Source organism: Lupinus angustifolius, chromosome LG08 (genome assembly GCF_001865875.1).
Source record: "Lupinus angustifolius cultivar Tanjil chromosome LG08, LupAngTanjil_v1.0, whole genome shotgun sequence".
Lineage (NCBI taxonomy): Eukaryota > Viridiplantae > Streptophyta > Magnoliopsida > Fabales > Fabaceae > Lupinus > Lupinus angustifolius.
In genome coordinates this window covers 21,911,923-21,932,461 of record NC_032016.1, presented here as the reverse complement: position 1 = coordinate 21,932,461, position 20,539 = coordinate 21,911,923, and the positions used below count along the sequence as shown (strand labels likewise).

The following is a 20,539-nucleotide window of genomic DNA, read 5'->3' as shown; positions in this document are numbered from 1 at the left end:
AACCTTAAATTTTGTTTTTGCTGGTGCAATATGAAGTCTGTTATATGACTTATATCAGTTCATATGAAGACCTAACTCCCATAAAATAAATATCATTTTTATTAATGTAGAGAAAAGTACTATTAAAATAAAGGAAATAATATGATAAGACATTTTTATCATTTTATATACAATAAAATAACATTTTTGTCATTGAAGATACAAGTAGAATCTAAGTATTGTTTCTTCATTATTTAGTTATTCAACTCTGACTTGTTCTCATTCCTATGAAACCATAAATAAAATATGGTTTGAGTTCAACTTCTATTTGTTTATTATTATACATTGAGATAAAATCTGAAATTGGTTTCTTCTCAAAGAAAATTAAATTAATCATTTAATCCTTCAAAACTAAAGAGATGTGAATATATATTTTCATTTTTGTCTTCTTTTTTCTTCCAATTATGGACTATTTACATTACATCGAACATTTACTAAATGCTCCCTAAAACCAGTGAAGAAATTGTATGGTTGTGCATATGTTCTAGCTACATGTTTGTGCATTTGATTACCAATTAAATACTTCAGTCTTTGTTTGAAAGGGTAGAGTTAGAGAAAAAAGAAAAATTGAAGAGAAATTAGAAATTTATTTCATTTGTTGAGAAGGGAGAGAAGAAAAAAATGAATGAGACTCACAAAGATATGTTATCCCAAATAGTATCTCAAATCATATCCAAAACCATTTCAATTTAAAATGTTAATTAAAATTATAATAAAACTTATAATTTAAAATTATAAATTTATTTTTAATTAATAATAAAACAACATTTTTCCGTCTCTTTTCTTTATTTTAGAGATGTTTTTATAATTTAAACTCAAGTATCATTACTTTTTTCCCATTTTCTATTCAACCAAACAAACAAAAGATAAAGAGAAGAAAATAATTATTCTATTCATTTTCTGTCATCATTCTCTTTATACTAATTATCACAAAAATCTATTTTATTTTTTATCTTTCTCACCTCTTTCACTCTTCTTATTTTTCTTTGTCGACCAAATAAAACCTTAATGCAAATACTTTTCTTTTTTTCAGTCATTGGAGACAATCTATATACTTTAACAGATAATCACCTGCATAAGGCTTTGTACTGTAAAATTAACATTGACATCATGTCTAATAAGCTAAATTACTATGTACGTCTTCATCTAGATTAGACAATAAGAAGAGAAATAATTACTTTATAAATATAATTGTGGCTCCAAGCTTAAAAGATAGACATATAGAACGGAGGATTAAAGCCAAAATTATAATATTGTTTGATATAATAGACAAATCACTCCAATAATGTGTTTATATATATTATAAACAAAAACGGGTAAAACCCATCAAATGACGAACCCAATTAATATTTGTATATTTCACTTTTGTTACTTTCTGCACCTTTTCAATTGCTTTATTGCACTTTTCCCTTTTGTCAATCCTTTCGTTGTCCAAGTCTATACTAGAATTGTGTTACAGTAATGGCACCTTAGGGAAAATCACAATATATCCAATGGATAATAACACTTATGAAAAGTTTGATGTAAACTTTAAATATACATTTAACATTATTCTTGTAAGTGAGAGTGAAAGGTTCAGTTTTTTGTTGCATTATTCATGGCTTGGTGCTGAATATTAAATCATTCTAACTCGATCCTTGCCTAGTCATCATCTAAAAAAAGCCTTATAATAATAACCAAAAGATAAAATAAAGTGTTCTTTACATATATTTTACTGATTAAATAACCATCACACCAAACTTTAGCTGTAATTATTTTATATAATGACCTTAAATGTCACTCTATATACACAACTTGCATTTAATTTACTCGATTGAATTATTATCTTATGTTAAAGGTAATACTTTGGTGTAGCAAACATCAGTGTCTCCATTTCTCCCTCTCTATCGATAAGCACCATAATTCAAATTATAAATTGAGTTAGAATCATCTCCATTCTATTAATGAAGAGATAAGTGAGTATTTTTGTACTTATACATAAGAGTAAAATTATTATATCTTTATATTTTAAGGGTAAAAATATTAAATTATATTACATTTTTCTTTTGTTTTTTATGTATTTGTCTCTCCATCAATGGAGAGGATCCCAACTCATCAAAATTAGTCATGCTAATAAAAATTTAAAATTAGATCTCCGTAATAATCAAATGATTAAGAATTCGATTTCTATGAATGATATTTGTTGAGAGAGACAATTACGTGTCATGAAAAAGATCAGTTCTTTACGGGATGACCAAATATTATTGGTAATACCAAATAAAATTAATGATATTGATTCTACCCACAAAAAGTAGTCCTGCTGATAATTGGACTTTTGGCTAAAATAAATGATCATGTCTTTGAGAATTTGATTTCAAAGAAATGGTTTAGCATTTTGTGAATTTTTCATGGTATCATTTTGTGAATTTTAAAGCAACGCACGCAAGAGAATGCTAATTAGAAATGCAACACTTTATTTGCAAGATATCTGTTTTTTTGTTCTAAATTCTAAGTAAGTGATAAAATATGGGCACCGATTTGCCAAAAAAAGTGGGCCATAATGTGAAAAGGTAAACTTAAAAAATCACTATATTGCAATAGCGTTTTCTTCTTAAAAAGCATCTGCATCCGAGTTTGTAAATTTCCCACCTAAATTTTAATTTTTTTGTTACTATTTTATTTAATACTAAAAACCGAGTCTTTATCTATTATTTTTATTATTTAAAAAAATATTTCTACTATTTCATTTGGCTACACCAATATAAGTCACTGTCTCAAATATTTGCACTTTTAAATTGAAATAATACAAATTTTAAGTCGCCAATTTAAAATTGACAGTGCATATCTAATAGCATCATATATTTTTATTGTAAAATATTTTTGCTATATTTTGTTTTTAAGTTGTAGAAAAGACATATGTAAGAAGAAAAAGAGATGTAATAAGATAATAAATGAGAAGTAGATTTTCTGGTACATATAAAAGAGAAGTAGTTAAAAATGCAAAAAATATATTTTTAGTTCTTTATCTTATTGTTAGATTTCAAATTGGTTCTTTAACACCAAAAATAAACTTGTTTCAATTTTATACTTTATTTTTTAATATTCGTCAATTCTATAACTCTCATGCCATACCAGTATTGGATTTTATAATAATATATGAAATTCTCTAAGGGGATCCCTTTCCGGACACGATCACACGAAAAGTGAAATGGACAAAATGTATTTTTAGTTTGGTTTTTAAATTATTTTCTACTAGCATGTATAGACATACATTCTTATTTTTTAAATATGTATTATTTTTGTATTATATTCTTTAAATAAAAATAATTTAATATAACTTTTTTTACATAGAAACTTAATAAAGAGAAATAATGTAAGAAAATTAATCAAATATATGATTGAAGAAGAAAAGATAACAGTAAGAAAATGTGCGGAAGAATAATGATATATTGTGAAAATGAATAAAATTAATATTTGGAAGTTTAAGATGATTATTATTGGAGAAATTATAAAAGAGAAATTTTGGAATATGAAAACTTATATCATAATAGTTATTTGTAGTTTTGACTTTATATATAACTACTATGTGCAGACATTTCGTGTCTGCCGGTCAATATTGCATGGTAATATACATTCAATTTTTATATATTTCATTTTTTCATAATTAGAATATATTTGTTGTATTCAATGTACTTTATATTATAATTTTTATGTGTTTATGATAATGTATAGTTTAAGGTGAGAAATGTGGTTAATTAATGTATTGGTGGTGACTAATTAGAATTATATGATTTTTTTTTGTAAAAATTAAAAATACTCCAAAATAACTTTCCCAGTCATAACATTTCTGAGATTTATATTCCTAAAATGCAATTTAATACCTTGAAAAAACACCTTATAAATATATATTTTAGTTCAACCTGATAATCAAGCCAATCTATGAAAACAAATGAAATAGAAGATTTTGAAAGCTTTGGTTGGTATTTATTTTTAGTTGTCTTTAGAATGGGATTATAATTGTCATACACATACTAAGATTTTCAGTCTTTAGTAAATAAATTTCATCACCTAATATTATATTTATAATTTTTATTTTACAATAAATAAACCATATGATATTACTAATTCTATATTTTTTTTCAGATTTTCTTATTAGCTATACACAATATTTAATTTATAGTTCACTTTTGGTGGAATTTTTATTATATTTTCTAATATTGGATTGTTCACACATCTAATCCAACTCAGAGTGGAGCAATTTGGTCAAAGAAGATTCGCATTTGATATGCGAATAATGTCCTATGTTAATAATTGTTCGAAACCAGATAGAATATGCGAACAACTGAAACCGCTTCCCACATACAGTGGATCCCACCAACCCTTCAACGTCATCAATTGTTCTTGCTTATTTATAAATTGGAGCATTCAGATCACAAATACATTGCTAGAGATTAATAGAGAGAGGGAGAAGAGAAAAAAGATAGTTGATCAATAATGGTCATGGAAAATGAAGAGGTTAGTTTTGCTGATACGGTTTTTGGGTTTTGGGACGAATTCCAGGTTCAATCTGAAAATTCATCTAACTCCAGCAGTTTTGATGAAGATTATAATGACGAGGAAGAGAGTTTTTGCAGTGATGAAAAGAATAAAGCTTTCTGGGAAGAACAAGATCAACTTCTACAGGTACAATTTCATGATATACCCACAAAATATTTATGTTGTGTTTATGGTAATTATGGGAAAATGTAGTTTATCTAGCGGAAATCAGCCATTAATCTCATAAGTTATAATGATAGAAAAATGTTGGTAATTCGATTTTGAAAGTGATATTTGTTGATAGAAACAATCAGGTCCAAAATAGATTAGTTTTTTAGTCGACGTAAATAATACCATTAGAATTACTACAAAAACAATTTTAATTTGATTTGATTTGATTTATGTGATGACCCATAATGTTTATAATGAAAGATAACTAATTGACATTTTTGTCTTCATTTTTTATAGGGAACTTTGTGCAGAACAAGCTCAAGTGAGACAAAAGTTAGGCATGCTACAAAGGAGGCTCTGAGAGAGTTCAATATGTCGGAGAGAGCGTGCATTTGTTGGCGACCGGAGGCGGCGGCAGCTAAGACTAAAACCTGCCGGGATTGCCTACAAAGAGAATTACGTGATCGGCTATTGAAGCTTGGCTTCAATTGTTTCATTTGCAAATCTAAATGGACTAGTTCACCAGGAATCACATCAGGTATAAATATTACTAGAGACTAATTTTGAAACATGATTTATTTCCATAGATTCACGATCATATTAGTATAACCTTGTAAAATTATCAACCTAGTACTTAACTTTGTTCTCCCTTTTTTTGCACTTGTTTCAGGGGAGCATACTTATTTGGAAGTGGTAGACAAATCAAACACCAAAAGAGGGGAAGTAAAAGTGGTAATTGAATTGAGCCTTCGAGGTGAATTTGAGATGGCAAGGGCTAATGAAGAATACAACCAATTACTTAGAAAATTGCCCGAAGTATTTATTGGAAAATCAGAGAGGTTAAAAGTTTTGGTTAAGATTATGTGTTCAGCTGCTAAAAAATGCATGAAGGATAAGAAAATGCACTTAGCACCATGGAGGAAACAAAAATACATGCTAGCTAAGTGGGTTGGTACTTATGATAGGTCCATAATGGAACCATTGCCAAGGGTATACAATGCCAAGCCACAAAAACCAAAGACTTCAATGCTCACATTCGATTTATTAGAAAACATTTCAGGCTTGCACTGTAATAATGCAGTTGAGGTCGTGTGAATTAGATGATGAGTATTTTTGTTTAGTTTTTGTGTCATAATATTATTATATGGGTAGGTTAAGTTATTTGGGAGAATTAGTAGGTTAATTTGATAATTAAGTTTTTTGATGAAGTGTGATAGTTTTGCTAATATAACTGAGGATGAGGTCAACTATTGATAAGGGAGTTTTCTGACTGCAAGGCCTTGTTTGGAGCACTATTTTGTCATGAGGGGATGGTTATAAAGAATTATGTTATTTGTGGAAAAAATCTTCACAACACTTTACTTGACAATTTTAATTTTTTTAACAAGAGGCAAACCATGCCCTTTTTATTATTTAGTTGAGCTGTTTTTAGCCAACAAATGCTATTTTTTTAAGAAGAGGATTTAATTATTTGAGAGAAATAATGCCAAACCAAAATAGTTTTTATTGTGTTATGAAAATAAGGAAAGGTAAAATAAGTAACCAAAAATAAATAAAGAGAAATAATTATGCAAGTGGATACTAGAAGAGCGGAAGAAATGAGTTTAAGGTCAGATTAGAAGGGACATTTATGACCGAAATTACTCTTCTGGATATTTATTAAAATTGATATTGATTGATTCGACTTTGAGAATAAAATTAATGACTCGACTTATTAGATTGATTTGATTCGGTTATTTCAACTAGTTTTAAAATAACATGAAAATGACATCATTCAAAAGAATATAATCTAATTATTTCTATTTATTTGTAATTATGATTATTACTATAGTAATTATAGTTGATATTTTTTTGGTTATATTGAGACAACCTTTATTGTTTAAATAGTAAAATACAAGACTATGTTATTTCATGATTTTTTAAATTTATTTATGACATTTTGTGATACTAAAATCTTTTTTTGTTGGATGTTTAACCAAATATTTGGGTAATGATAAATTTTTATATTTAGTATGCAAATTATTCAATAGAAGTATATTATTAATTTATTATATATTTATTAATATGAACCAAGTCAACATGTAATCAAGTAACATACTAGTTTGATTAGTGACACTTTGGCCCAATACTTTGACAGATTGTAAGAGTCAACGTTGAGAGTGATGACACTTATCCATTATACCTACAATATATATAAATATAAGTTTTAGACATGATTATTATATCACTCATCATTAATCTCTAATTATAATTAGTTTCTAAAAAAGTAATACAAAATTTTTATAGTGAGAATATATAAATATTACAAATTATGCTCATCTTAGCTCTCTGCTACAATCTCATCTTCGGAGTTGCTTTTCTGATGATTACCTTTGCTTGAGATGTTTAAATGAGTACTTGATTTTTCACTTTTGCTTTTAAAAATTAAAAATACTATATATAAATTCTTAATTGAGTATAATATTAATGAACAATAAAGTATAAAAATTTATATAAAATACATACATTATTATTTTCATTTATATTTATTATAAAGCAAGAAATTTAAATTTGAGATTGGAATTAGGCTTAAAACTTTATATATCATGTTCAATATTCTATTGAATTTGAAATTATAATTCGAATGATGGATTGCATGCAATTATAACAAAGCTAACATTTAAAGACTCATCCATTATAAATATTGAGAGAAAAATAAGTAATTTATATAATTTCCTAAAAATATAAAATAAAATAACGTAAAACCTTTCTTCCTTGCAAAACCTCCTCTCTCTGCCAAACCAAACTCAACACCACCGCACCAGCTTCTCGCCACCGTGAAACTCGCGTTCAGCCGTCGTGGTCCTCCATTGGATTCGCTTCATCGCACAAATCTTCTCAAAAGGTTCGCCTTCAAAATCTCCTCCTCTGAAATGTTTCATAATATAGAGACAATTAGATTAGCACACTAGAACTAAATCAGTAGTTAATCTCCTTCACTCATGAAAATGTGGTGCTTTGCTTTTTATGTGGGTGAAATTAGTTCCCACACTCCAAATTACATGATGTTTTTTATTTATTGGTATTAGTTATAAGGTGAGTGTGCCGAATTGGTTGAAGCACGTGTATCGATTTAGGGATTACTTGTGTGTTTTATATTTTTCCTTCTTTCACGATGCAAAACTCACTAAAAATTGGGTATTTGCAGTAATCTATTTTTTCCTTCTGCTGAGTGTTGATTTATTTTTATTTTTGCATGTGGTGTTTTTTGTTGTTGCACAAAAGCATGGAAAATATACTCTTGGTAAAATTTTCCACTCAATAAGTGCTTTTAAGATTTGATAATGTTTATAAATTGTCTTAGTTTAAGCAAACATGAACTTACACAAACATGATGTTGATCTGTCAAGTGGGAACTTATAATTATGATGTTTGAAGTGCAGGTGGGAAAAAAGATTTCTCTAAAATCTTTAATTTTCTAGCCTTTAATCACACTTACTTTTGTCTGTGTATAATTTTATTTAGTTTTGCTGTTACATTTGCAGTTCTTAACACCAGTGGATTTTTCTAATTCAGTACGGTTGCCATTTACTTCTAGGTTGGAGGAAGATCTATGACTACAATCATGTCTTAGTCCACTAGGTGGGGTCGGCTATATGGATTGAATGATACCATAATGCTCTATCATATATAATGTCAATTGACAAAACAATGATCTCTAAATGTTTAGTAACAGTTTCGCCTATGATATTTCTTGATATCTGTTTGCCTCTAGAAATTGGACTAACCTCCATTTGGTCTATTCTCCTTATTGGACTTCTAATGATCTTCTTCCTGCGTGCCCAAACCACTTAAGACACTATTCTACCATTGTTTATACTTTCTACAATAAGAGCCATCCCGACTTTTTTCTTAATGCATTCATTCATAATCTTATATTGTCTAGTGCGTCTACTCATTTAATGCAACATTCTCATCTATGCTACATTGAGTTTATTCTCTTGTTAACACATTTCCCAATATTCAATCCATATAATATTGCATGTCTTATAGTTGTGTGGTAATATTTCCCTTTAAGTTTTAGTGACACCTTTTCATCGCATATGACATCTAAAATGCTCCGTCATTTCATCCACACTGCTTGAATCCTGTTGTTGTACACCCCCCTCAATTTCCCCATCGCTTTGTAGGAATATCTATTTGCCTTTAATCTTTAATCTTTATGTATGTTTTTTTTTGTTTACAAATTGTTTTTTGTGTTGTGGTTAATTTAATTTGAGTTTCCAGTGCGTATGCTGTTTTTCTTGGATTCGATTCATGATTTTGAAGTATACAGATGGTGGTATGAGTAAACCTTTTTTAGCCTTGAAGATTTGGTAATGAAATTGTATGGTGGTTGAGGAAGATATTTATTGGTGAGAGTAAAGTGAGGTCAGTTTTTAAATGGAGGTAGCACATAATATTGTTGTCCTATTGGTTTCCAACGCTATTCAACAGAGCCTCAGCTGTTTTCGGTTTCTGCAGGCACTTGTGGAAACAGCTGCAACTATATACAACAGTTGCAGTATTAACATTTAACACTGTTCCTTTCACACATAACACATTAAAAATTAAAGAGAGTGAGAGACCCTCACTAGCCGTTGTGACCAATGGCCACCAAAGGCTGCAATGGCAATGAAATAGAGGATGCTGCAACCACCAATCGTTATGGAAGCTACTTGCAGAATGAGATTGGTGAGTCACTTGCAACCTTTCTGTCTTGAATGTTGGGTCTTTGACAAGGGGCGGCAATGTTAATATGACACCACTTTAATCATTATTGTTCCGACACGGATTTGTATTAAATTCACGTTTTTTCATTTGTAGAATGTATCATAAGAGAAGCATCATCGCGTTGCGAAGTAATGGATTTTACACTCTCCACGACCAACCAAGGCCCACTTGAAGAAGAAAATAGTAACCAAGACCTGCAAGAGAGTCCCATTCATGAATCTGCCGGTAACTTGATGAATTCAATCCTTATTTCTGGTGTTCAAAATATTCAATGATGACTTTTCCTTTTTACCACTTCGTTTGGAATAAGAAATATTACTTTTTTCTGGATTTTTTTTTATTCTGTAGCAATGATTATTGTTAGGTTGTGTTAGTGAAAGGGTCATTAATAATTGCCTAACCTGGTAAAACTTAGGTGGAGATACAAATTACATCCTTGTATTAGAGCTATCTATTCACTAAACCTCCTCCAATTAGGGTTAGATATATGTATCAATGTAAATCAAATGTAGAAGGCACATGCACAACACATGTGACAATCCTAACCCCCTTTTCTTGCCCCCAAAACATAACAGTATATCTGCTATGATGATTGTGACTCTGACTCCTCCTTGGGTCTTGTTCTCTGCCCTTGGGCTGATCCCAGCACTGCTATCGTAAACATCAAAATGAACTTTGCAAAGGACAGATTACTGTTTCTAATTCGAGGGTTATATTCACTAAAGGGCATGTGGCACCAGCCTTTCCATGGCTTAGTAGCAACAGGCCACTGCAATGAACTGGGGATGGTCAAAGAGAAGAGTCTGTCCACCCTTGCAAACTGCAAAATGAGTTTTAGTTCCTTAATTTTTATTCTATTTTTAACAACATGGAATGATGATGCACATTGGACCATATCTGTAACTGATATAAGAGTTTTATTCTTCAGATATTGCTATTCTACTTAAATTACAAATTGATCATAGTGTCGATTGAAAAAATGTGGGCCTGCTAAAATTGTTGAGCTCCCTAATCTCTTGCTGCCTTGCTGGCTCTTCCAGGTAGAAGGAAATCTACCATTGAACCAACTTGTGCTGCTTGTTCCATGGAATGGAGCATTCAACTTGAGAAAGCCCTCCGATCTAGTAAGCCAGGTGACATAGCACTGTCTGTCTTCTTTTCCTGTTCGTTTCTTATACCTATTTGGGTTTTGCTTCTTCATTGAGTCACATCCTTCATTAGGTGTGCGAGTCCAAACAATATTGCAAATGGGTCCCCGCCTTCAGCAGTGGAGTATGGAGCTTGAATGTGATGTGGCCTCCAATTCCAAGCCTGGCCTTGTGCCAGGTGAAGATAGGCTATTTGCCAATGCCATCCTTTTGCGCCTTGCTGATGCCTTTAGGGGAGGTGACAAAGAAGTCAGGCTTTCTGTTGTTAAGGTTTTCTTGTTAGAACGAAAGCACCGTGAGAACAGGAAGCACAAGCAGTGTAAAGGGTTTTTGTCAAAGGCCAGAGTAGCTAACCATTTGGAGTTGTTAAATCGAGTGAAATCTGTTTATGACACTGGGGATTTAGAGTCAAAGGCACTGGCTTTGATTCTGTTTGGTTGTTGGGCTGATTTCTCCAATGACAATGCTCAGATACGATACTTGATACTTTCCAGCCTTATTTGTCCTCATGATTGTGAGGTAAAATAAGTACCTTATAGCGTTGCTTTCATTCTTAATAACATCTCCCATTGACATATTATTACATGTTTGTATCAATGTGCTACTCCAGTACTTAGTCTTCTATCATTTTTATGTTTCACAAAACCTGTTATGCAAATGTATGAGGAGATAGGAATTAGAAATCACAGTCTTACTTTAATTTGGAAGACTATACAGGGATGTATATTATTCCTCCTTTGCATTTTATAAATGTGAAGGCTGTTTGTTTTGGGGCATTTTTTTTATTTTTCTTTGCTTCTGAGCTGAGCCTCATTATCAACTCTTCCTTATGGCCACTTTTTATGTTGTAGTTGGTCGATTGATTGATTAATTGCATCAATACAATTGAAATATTGGATTGGGTTTTTACAGGCACAAGCTTCAATTTTCGCTGCTGGATGTTTTTGTGAGATATCAGATGATTTTGCATGTATAACAATGGAGATGTTGTTCAATATGATGAGTTCACCTGCAGTAACGTTGCCTGTAAAGTTGACTGCAGCACAAGTTTTTGCAAGATTCAAGTGCTCATATTCAACTGCAATTAAAGCGTTTAAGGTTCATCTTTTAGTCTATCTCATCTACACTTCCTTTTCTGACTTTTTTGTGCTAATATGCTTTATTTTGTGGCATCATGGCGGCTGTTCTAGCACTGGACCTTGTGTGTATCTTCGGTTGTGTTTGTATCTGTGTACTTGCCTTCACCTTAGGGTGTTATTAAGTATTAACACAATGCGAAGTGGGTAAAGAGAGTGGCTAGAAAGGAATTGTGAAGAAAAGACCTGGAACATTTTATATATATTGAAGTGGAGTTTTGGAAATTGGTGTTATCCACTTTGTTATAATAATAAGCTTATAACAAAGTGCAAAGTAATACCCCTTCCACTAATTTAATAATGATTATCTAGTTCAGTTTAACCAGGCCTGCTACCTGGTGGTTTGTGGAACAATACTGTGTTCTGTATTTTGCTGCCTCATTATCATTGATAAATATATTTTACTGTGAGATGAGTATAATTATTTTTGCTCCAAAACCCAAATGGTTCCTCATGTGTGCCTTAGGGCTAATATTCAAATTTAATACTGGTGTAAATAGGATGTTGATTTGTAAAATCAACTCGCAGAAACCTGTAACATTTTCTCATGCACTGATTTATTCATTGCAGACAGGTCTAGTGTTGGTCATGAGTTCTTCAGATGAAGATTTTTCTGTTGCTATGCTATTCTCACTTTCAGAACTTGCTTCCAATTTTACACTTCTCACCTCAAATCAGGTATATATGCCTTTTTTTAATCTATCATACGATTTAAAGCATCCTAGTTTGCTAGACAGAAACAAAAGGACCAGTTATTCCTTATCCTAGTTCATTTCTCTGCTTGAAAGATTGTGTGAATATTCCAACAATGCTTCCTGTCTTTATCCGTGTGCACGCATTTAGTTTTGCCCAAGTGTTTCCTTTGTATAACATGTGTTTTTCTAAAATGATTTTGATTCAGGTGGATTTTCTTGGATCATTTCTCACCCAAGAAAGAACTTCACGTCTACAAGAAACAGCATTAAGATGCTTGCGTTTTTTATTCAGGAAGGGACGGTGTGAATATCCAGTTGAACATTTGTCTTCAATAGAAAAATGTGTCACCAAACCTCCATGTTCAGTTAACCAAGTTGTGCAGGATCTTTTATCATAGTATCATGTCACCATTGGTTTGTGCATTTTGATGGTTGGAGAGATTGAAAGGGTAAAACAGTAAATAACATTTCGTCATCTTTTAAATAGAGAGTTTTGGAAGGTTAGGGAGACCTTATATTTTTTTCCCAGTATGATTAAATATGTTTTCACACTGTTTCATTCCATGTGCCAGAGTATTTACAGGTTGAGAATGCTTGTAAATGGATCCACAGTGATGTGGAGATACAGAAATAAATATGGGATTATGAAATCTATACTGATATTTGGGGTTTCTAGCTGGATCTTACAAAATAATTAGCAAGAGATTCCCAATTTTTTGTAAAAGAAAGAAAAAAGTAATATCAGTAATATATATGATGTTGGTCTTTGAAATTTGGTTTCCTGACTAAACGGCATCACTAGATGTTCCAATAGATTTTGAAAGTATCTTGACATATGTTTTATTAATTAACTAACAAGATGCTTTACCTTTCAAAAAAACTAACATGGCTTATAACTTTCAATATCAAGTTCAAGGAAAAAAGGCTTACTTCAAATTGATATTACTATAATTAAATTGATATAAAAGTTAATTAGCTATTATGTATAAGGTGAAAGAATATTTTTGGTTATATCAAAAATTGATATGAACATATAGAATAAATACTGAGAGGTGAATGTTTCAACAAGAAATCTATAAAAAAGTGGTTTATCTTATAATTTGAAAGATGAATGTAAAATACATTTAGAAGATGGAAACCTATTTGAGATTTTTTAGTTTATTGGGGTACAAAATGAAAAAAAAAATGAATGGTAGAAAGCGTATATCATGTATTAAATAATTTTCGTAAGAAGTACATGACAATTTTTAAGAAATTGTAGTATCGTTCAATATGGAATTGGATGCTTTTAGTATGGATGAGCAGGATTTGACCCTAGATGTGTATTTGATTTGGTAAATAGTAGGGGTGAGTAGGATCCGATCCTACCCGCTCACCCAGTATGGCCCGATCATAATCAGACATAAATAGGGTCTATGGTAGGGTTTGGTTCAAAAAATAAACCGATTAATATTTAGGGTCGGGTAGAGACCAAACATGACCCGACCTGTCTCGTCCCATGGTCACTCACTCATCATGTTAATATATGTTTCTACTCAAATGTGTCATTGATTCTCTAACTTTTAATCATATATACATGATTAATAATATATATACACATATATCATTTTATATGTCAAATTACATATTCATAATAATAAATAATATTGAGAAGTCTTTATCTAAAATGAGTCTGCATTATATTTAACCGGGTCTAGGGTCGGGTTTAAAGGCTTACTTGGTCGATAATTATGGCCGGGTTAACTTCGGGTCTAGGACCATGTCCAGGTTCAAAAAATGATCCGATCAATATTTAGGATCGAATAAGGACAAACCTTAACTCATCCCAACTCGGCCCATGCTCACCCACAGTAAATAGGTTGGGTTTTATCGGGTCTAGGGTTAAGAAATTAAACATGAACAATATTTAGGATCGGGTAGAGAACAAAGATGACCCGACTTGACTCCGTCTCATGGTCATCCACTCATTATGTTTGTATGTGTCTTTGTTTAACTATGCACAAAATAATGACATCTCTTTGGTCAAAAGTATCATACATTATCTAGTTTTTCATTATACATACATGATTAACAATATATATTATTTCATATCTCAAATTATATATCCATAATAATAACTAAAATATTGAGAATACTTTATCTAAAAGATGAATATATTATATTTAATTAGGTCTAAGTGGAGTTCGGATTCAAATGCTTACTTGGTCAACATTTGAGGTCAGGTTAGCTTCAAACCTAAAGTCGGGGCCCGAATTTAAATCCTACCAACATTTAAGGTCAGATAAGATACAAGTCTTTCTGAACACAATCCTCCTCATATTAAACAACCTGGCCCATTATCACCCCTACCTCTAAGCCTCTTATTGCCCTTAGTTTGAGGAATAAATTAAACAAATCTGGGCTTTCGAAGCCCAGTAAAAGCGAAATGAAAAGGCTACCTTAAGCTTGTTTTGATCAGCACCGCCGCATGAAACACATGAGCTAGGGTTTGGCTTTAAAATCACCATTGCTAATTCTTCTTCTTTCAATTTTAGCTTTTCCTTTCAATGGCTTTTCTTTACTGTGTTTTGCATCTTCTAGTTTATTTGTAAAAGTAGAGAGGAATACGAATATGATGATAGCAAATTCAAAAAAAGATGAGTGATTATCATGTATTTGATATGATCAAAACTTTTATCGCTACGTTCTTTCTGATTCGTTCTTCCTATCTCTATTATGTATTTGTTTTTATAAAGAGAAAAAAAATGTATATTAGGATAGTGTATTAATTTTATATATTATCATTACATTATCCTATTTATTTTAATCAAAATGAAAAGTCGATAATGTAACAATTAATACAACAATAATGTTACATGGCAACTGTGGAAGTTTTTGTAAAGTGAGAGATGTTTTATTCAGAAGTTTCACCGGATAATTTTTATTTCATTTTCTTGAAGATGTTGCTTTTTTAACACTAAAATACATTAATTGAGCAACTATGATTGTTGAATATGTGGGTCTTTCTAGAATGATTATATCATGTTTTTTTTCCATCTATATCTATACAGATTGATATTGATGGATATATAGAAGTAGTTGAACTTCAATTTTTGTCAGGTATCTCCATACTTGCTTTGAATATGATTTCAAAGGCTTTCTCCATGCACAACTTCAATTTCTGTTCATCTATGAATCCCTTTAGTGTTCTCAACGTGATTCTTAATACTTTCACATAGCTAATAATTGTAATGTTTACATTCTGCAATCACACAGGTAAAAGCATGTTAGAACTCAACAAATCCAACCATAGAAATGGAAGTGCTTAGGAAATATTTGATCATATCTAAGATATATACAAAAAAAAAATTATCTACTATTTCATTGTTTAATTAAAATTAATTATTCTCATTTTTTATAATATTCGAAGTTTTGGAGAAAAATACCTCAGGCCCACCGGTCATTGTGAAGTAGAAGCCACTTATAGGATGTTTTGCCAAAGTCATATGCTCTATTGGTCCAACTAAGTTGGAGAGAACAACACTAGAGTTCCCCATAGTATTGTATATGTTTTTAGCTACAGCCTGAAATATCAACACAATAAATCAGAAATATTTCAAGCTAAAAAAAGATTACTCTATGTACCAACATTACACATTATATAGAACATTACATATACACACCTCAGGCCCTCTTAATTTCATCTCCAATTGCAATAGCAGACCAATGAGATAAACACTGAAAGAACGTCTCTTTTTCTTGATTATTTCATGGGCTTTCCAAACAAATTCAAGGGGGTTGGACATTCTTGTTTGGTTTAGCTTAGGTATTGATACTTGCAAAAATGAAATTTTATTACCCCAAAGACCTTCGGCCTCTGGTTTTAGCATATCTTTCACTGATTGGTAGCCTCCAAGATTTCTTGTATTGAGCATTACTATAGCTGTGGAGTTTGATATTTTTGCCTTGTCATTCATTTCTTGCATATACAATCTAAGCCCATAGAAGACCATCCCAGTAACCAAATCATTTATTGTCTGCATTTACACCCAAAAGAAAATTAATGTGGGGTTATGCATATATAAAATGTATTCTCTGATTAAAAAATATATATTAAATTAAAAGTTTAATGATTAAATAATTTTCTGATAATGTGCTCCCATATAAAACATATCAGCACCCAAACCAGGCTAGATAGTTCAAATTGTCATATGCCCACAACCTTATACCATAAATTGTAGTCACTCAATTGATTTAAATATCCAATAATTAATAACGAAAAAGGATACTTCTTAAAGGATTAGACTTCATTGACATGCATAATGAGGCAATAGAAGTTATCCCAACCGATGAAGTAACTAATTATCTTACCACACCAAGCTTTGACTTGATTTTTTTGATTTGATCAAGAGATAATGATATGTTTGACAAGGTAAAAGGTTGAGACTCAGTTCCTTCATATCCAGACCTTATAGGAGTTTTATCATCTTTGATAATTTTACTCTTCATTAAGCTCCATCCAAAATCTGACATAGAGCTAAAAAAGGTAGAGATAAATGAAGGTAACTTCTTGAGTAAGTTTTTGTTTGCATGTTGTGAATTTGATGGAACTCTTGAAGGAAAAGATAGTGGAAAAGAAGGGTCATCAGCTCTTTGTAGGCATGAAAGAAGAGCACCCATGAGGGAGTAACCATCTCCAAGTGCATGGTGAAGTTTGAATATTATGGTGCCAATAGCATTTGTTGTTGGATATTTGATTATATGAATTTCCCAAAGTGGTTTGGTTTGAGGTGTTCTTTCAGTTAGAATACTAGACACATATTCATCAAAATAGTGGTCATATAATTGATCTGATGAAGTGCTGTCAGGAAATGTTGGAATCTTCAAATGCTCTTCAGGCTTCACCTCAACTCTTTTCCATCTCATTTTTCCATCTTCATCTCTAACCTGGGTCAATCACTCAGTTGAATAAGTCAAAAAGAAAGATCATTATGATGAACATTTAATACTATATAAGATCTCGTTACTTCCAAATGGGATGAGTAATTTATAATAATACCATTCTTATTTCATATATTATGTTAATCTATATTTGAGGGTGAGGTTGACATAACGGTAAAATTATTCTTTAGTGACTAAGTGAGAGATTCGTGTAAGGATGAGTAGGACCCAACCCTATATGCTCATCCGATATGACCCGATCATGATCAGGTTTGAATAGAGTTGGGTCTCATTGAGTCTAGGGTCAGATTTGGGTTCAAAAATTAGACTCGGTCAATATTTAGAGTCAGCTAGGAGACAAAAATGACCCGACCCGACTCATCTCATGGTCTTACTCATCATGTTTGTGTTTGTCTCTATTCAATTGTGTACAAAGTAATGACACATCTTTGGTCGAAAATATCATTGATTCTCTAATTGTTTCGTCATATATACATAATTAACAATATATACATATTTTATATGTGAAATTACATATCTATAATAATAAGTAATAATGAGAAGACTTTATCTAAAATAGGTATGCATTATATTTAATCAGGTCTAGAGTCGTGTTCGGATTCAAAGGTTGACCCATGTTATTTAGGGTCTGGTTACTTCGAGTTTAGAGTTGAGTCTGTATTCAACAAATAATCCGACCAACATTTAGAGTAAGATAAACGACAAACCTTTATCACCCAAGGTCTTCGTGCACTAGACCCCTTTTTCATGTTATTCTATATCTTATATTTTCATTAGAAAATAGCAGTGCAACACCAAAAGAATTCTATACAAGTTATGCAGTTCACAAATCACAAGTGACTAGCTTGGCAGTGTAAAATTGAAATATTAAATGAAGGAAAGTAGAAAAAAAGAACCATGATAGAAGAGAAGCGTGGATTGATTGGGAGGAAGACATCTTGAATCAAAGTTAGAGCCTTAGAGTGATCAATTGGAACTCCTACTTCCAGAAAACCAAAAACATATGAACATATCACTGAGCTATTGAAATATTGTCCTGGAGGACTCACTGGCACTTCTACCTCTTCTTCATATAACTTATCCATTTCCATTATTATGCTATTGCTTCATAAAAATACACTTCACTTTGAACTTCACTTACATATATTTAGCTATAAAAGCCAAGCCAGGACCGGTGATATATATATAGCAGCAAAATACCCTTTCTCTAGTTGTTTATTATAAGTCACCTTTTGGATTTCTTTCCCATAAATACAAGTGCATACTTTATACAGAGTATTAAATAATTCATATCACTTTGGACTCTAGCTTCCTAATATCTTTCACTCTAATCATTATTCCCGTCATATCTCAATTAACTCTTCAATTTCACATTTTGGTGGGTTTTCTTATCCATCAATATAAGTACATATTTCATAATATTTTCACTTTCCAATTAACTCTTTAATTAACATAATATTTTACAATTTTGAAAATAATAACAATTTTTACCTACTACTTTTCTTGATAATTGATTAAAAACGGCTCATAAACGGGAAGGATGGAATAGCACATCATAGATTTGCATGACATAACTTTGGTTGTTACATTTCTTAATTATGGATTGTAGTTGGAAGCTAGGGCAATAATTAGAGAGAAAGAAGCTCAGAATTGAAACACGTCTCATAATTTCTTTGTATGATGTATATTCGCTCTTCTCAAGAGTCAAAAGGTTGAACAATAAGTAATCACGTGCCCCAATAGATTTTTGGTTCCCCGTAGCAAATTTAATAATACTCTATAAGATCTAAATTCTAAATTATGTGAAGAAGAAAAATCAACATTTTTTTGATCTCACAAATAAGAGGCTTGTTCAACTTGTGAAGTCACTATTTAAGCCCAACCAGGCAAGATAATTTAATTAACAATTGACTTTTAGAACATGGGTAGTTGTCTGTCAATTAGTGTTAAGAAGATGATATCTAATTTAATATTTATATAGCAAAATAGTATATCTACTGTCCCACAAATTGAGTTATCATCGTATGATTGGTTGAGAAAATATATTTAAGTTAAAAAAATTAATAATTAACTATTTTTCTAACTAATCACAACTGGTGGCATATATAATGACACAACTTATAGTACATATTTATCCAGATAGATAGTAGTGGGGATCATTGATAAAGAGTGTGACAATGTAACTCATTTTGTCTCTATCATACTCTTTATCAATTAATACTCTTCTACTAGTTTTATTATTTCTGTAAAATTAAAACTATTACATTATAATTTTGAAAGTAATAAATTTGATCACATCTTTGTTAAATTGAGTAATCAAGGAGTTAGTTAGAAGTTTCTACTTTTAGATAGTTGGTTAACCAAATTTAGAAACTTGTATAAAAACTATGATTGAGGCATTATTGAAGTAAGAAAGATATTCATTGAATCATTCCAATCACTCTTACATAGAAACACTCATCCTCTATTCCCTTTCTATTTTTCATCTTCTTCGCCTTCTCAATTTCTTCTTCTCTGTTTTCCTAACATTTGGCATCAAGAGCAAGAAAAAGATCAAGCTTTCCGCTGCAACAAAATGGCTCAAACCACAAGAAATTTGCCACAACTCTACTTGTGTTAGATGGCAAGAATTGGATTAGATGGTGCATACAAATGAAGGCCATTTTTGGGTATCAAGATGTAGTTGATATAGTTGAAGAAGGTTTTCTGAACTTGGAAGAAGGAGTCATCGAAGCACAACGAAATGCACACAAACAAAACAAGAAAAGAGATTGCAAAGCAATCTGTCTTCTTCACCAAGCAGTGGACAATGCCCACTTTGAAAAGATTGTAGAATCTACAACAGCAAAAGAAGCTTGAGATGTGTTGGAGAAACAATATTCTGGTGTTGCACATTTGAAGAAAATTCGGCTACAAACTATGAGAAGGCAATATGAACTTATGCGATGGAAGAAAGTGAAAATATTGTTGATTTCTTCACTAGGATCATCACACACACTAATGCAATGAAAGCTTGTGGTGAAAGGATGGAAGAGGCAACCATAGTTGAAAAAATTCTTAGAACTGTGGTTCCAAAATTTGACTATGTGGTTGTTGCCATTGTAGAATTAGGAAGAGTTGAAAAGATGAAGATTGAAGAGCT

The 20,539-nt window shown here is 31.3% G+C and overlaps 3 protein-coding genes across 6 annotated transcripts; 2 read left to right on the top strand and 1 right to left on the bottom strand.

Annotated features, from left to right (window-relative positions):
* LOC109353699 lies at positions 4,444–6,062 on the top strand. The gene is made up of 3 exons (XM_019596055.1): positions 4,444–4,701; positions 5,023–5,263; positions 5,396–6,062. Exons 1-3 carry the CDS (start codon positions 4,513–4,515, stop codon positions 5,818–5,820), a joined length of 855 nt encoding a protein of 284 aa, XP_019451600.1. The 5' UTR covers positions 4,444–4,512; the 3' UTR covers positions 5,821–6,062.
* LOC109353483 lies at positions 7,437–12,871 on the top strand. 4 transcript variants are annotated; one of them, XM_019595781.1, is made up of 8 exons: positions 7,437–7,609; positions 9,229–9,438; positions 9,571–9,702; positions 10,518–10,601; positions 10,699–11,144; positions 11,538–11,723; positions 12,332–12,439; positions 12,663–12,871. In XM_019595781.1, the coding sequence occupies exons 2-8, from the start codon at positions 9,354–9,356 to the stop codon at positions 12,852–12,854; spliced, it is 1,233 nt and encodes a 410-aa protein (XP_019451326.1). In that variant the 5' UTR covers positions 7,437–7,609; positions 9,229–9,353; the 3' UTR covers positions 12,855–12,871. The 4 variants fall into 4 exon arrangements, with proteins under 4 accessions (XP_019451326.1, XP_019451324.1, XP_019451327.1 ...); XM_019595779.1 differs by having other exon boundaries at positions 10,518–10,610; XM_019595780.1 differs by lacking the exon at positions 7,437–7,609 and adding an exon at positions 8,205–9,135 and having other exon boundaries at positions 10,518–10,610.
* On the bottom strand, positions 15,490–18,620 carry LOC109353461 (O-acyltransferase WSD1-like). Its single transcript, XM_019595751.1, has 5 exons — positions 18,294–18,620; positions 16,807–17,382; positions 16,119–16,472; positions 15,882–16,019; positions 15,490–15,697 (listed from the first exon to the last, which is right to left on the bottom strand). The coding sequence occupies exons 1-5, from the start codon at positions 18,486–18,488 to the stop codon at positions 15,542–15,544; spliced, it is 1,419 nt and encodes a 472-aa protein (XP_019451296.1). The 5' UTR covers positions 18,489–18,620; the 3' UTR covers positions 15,490–15,541.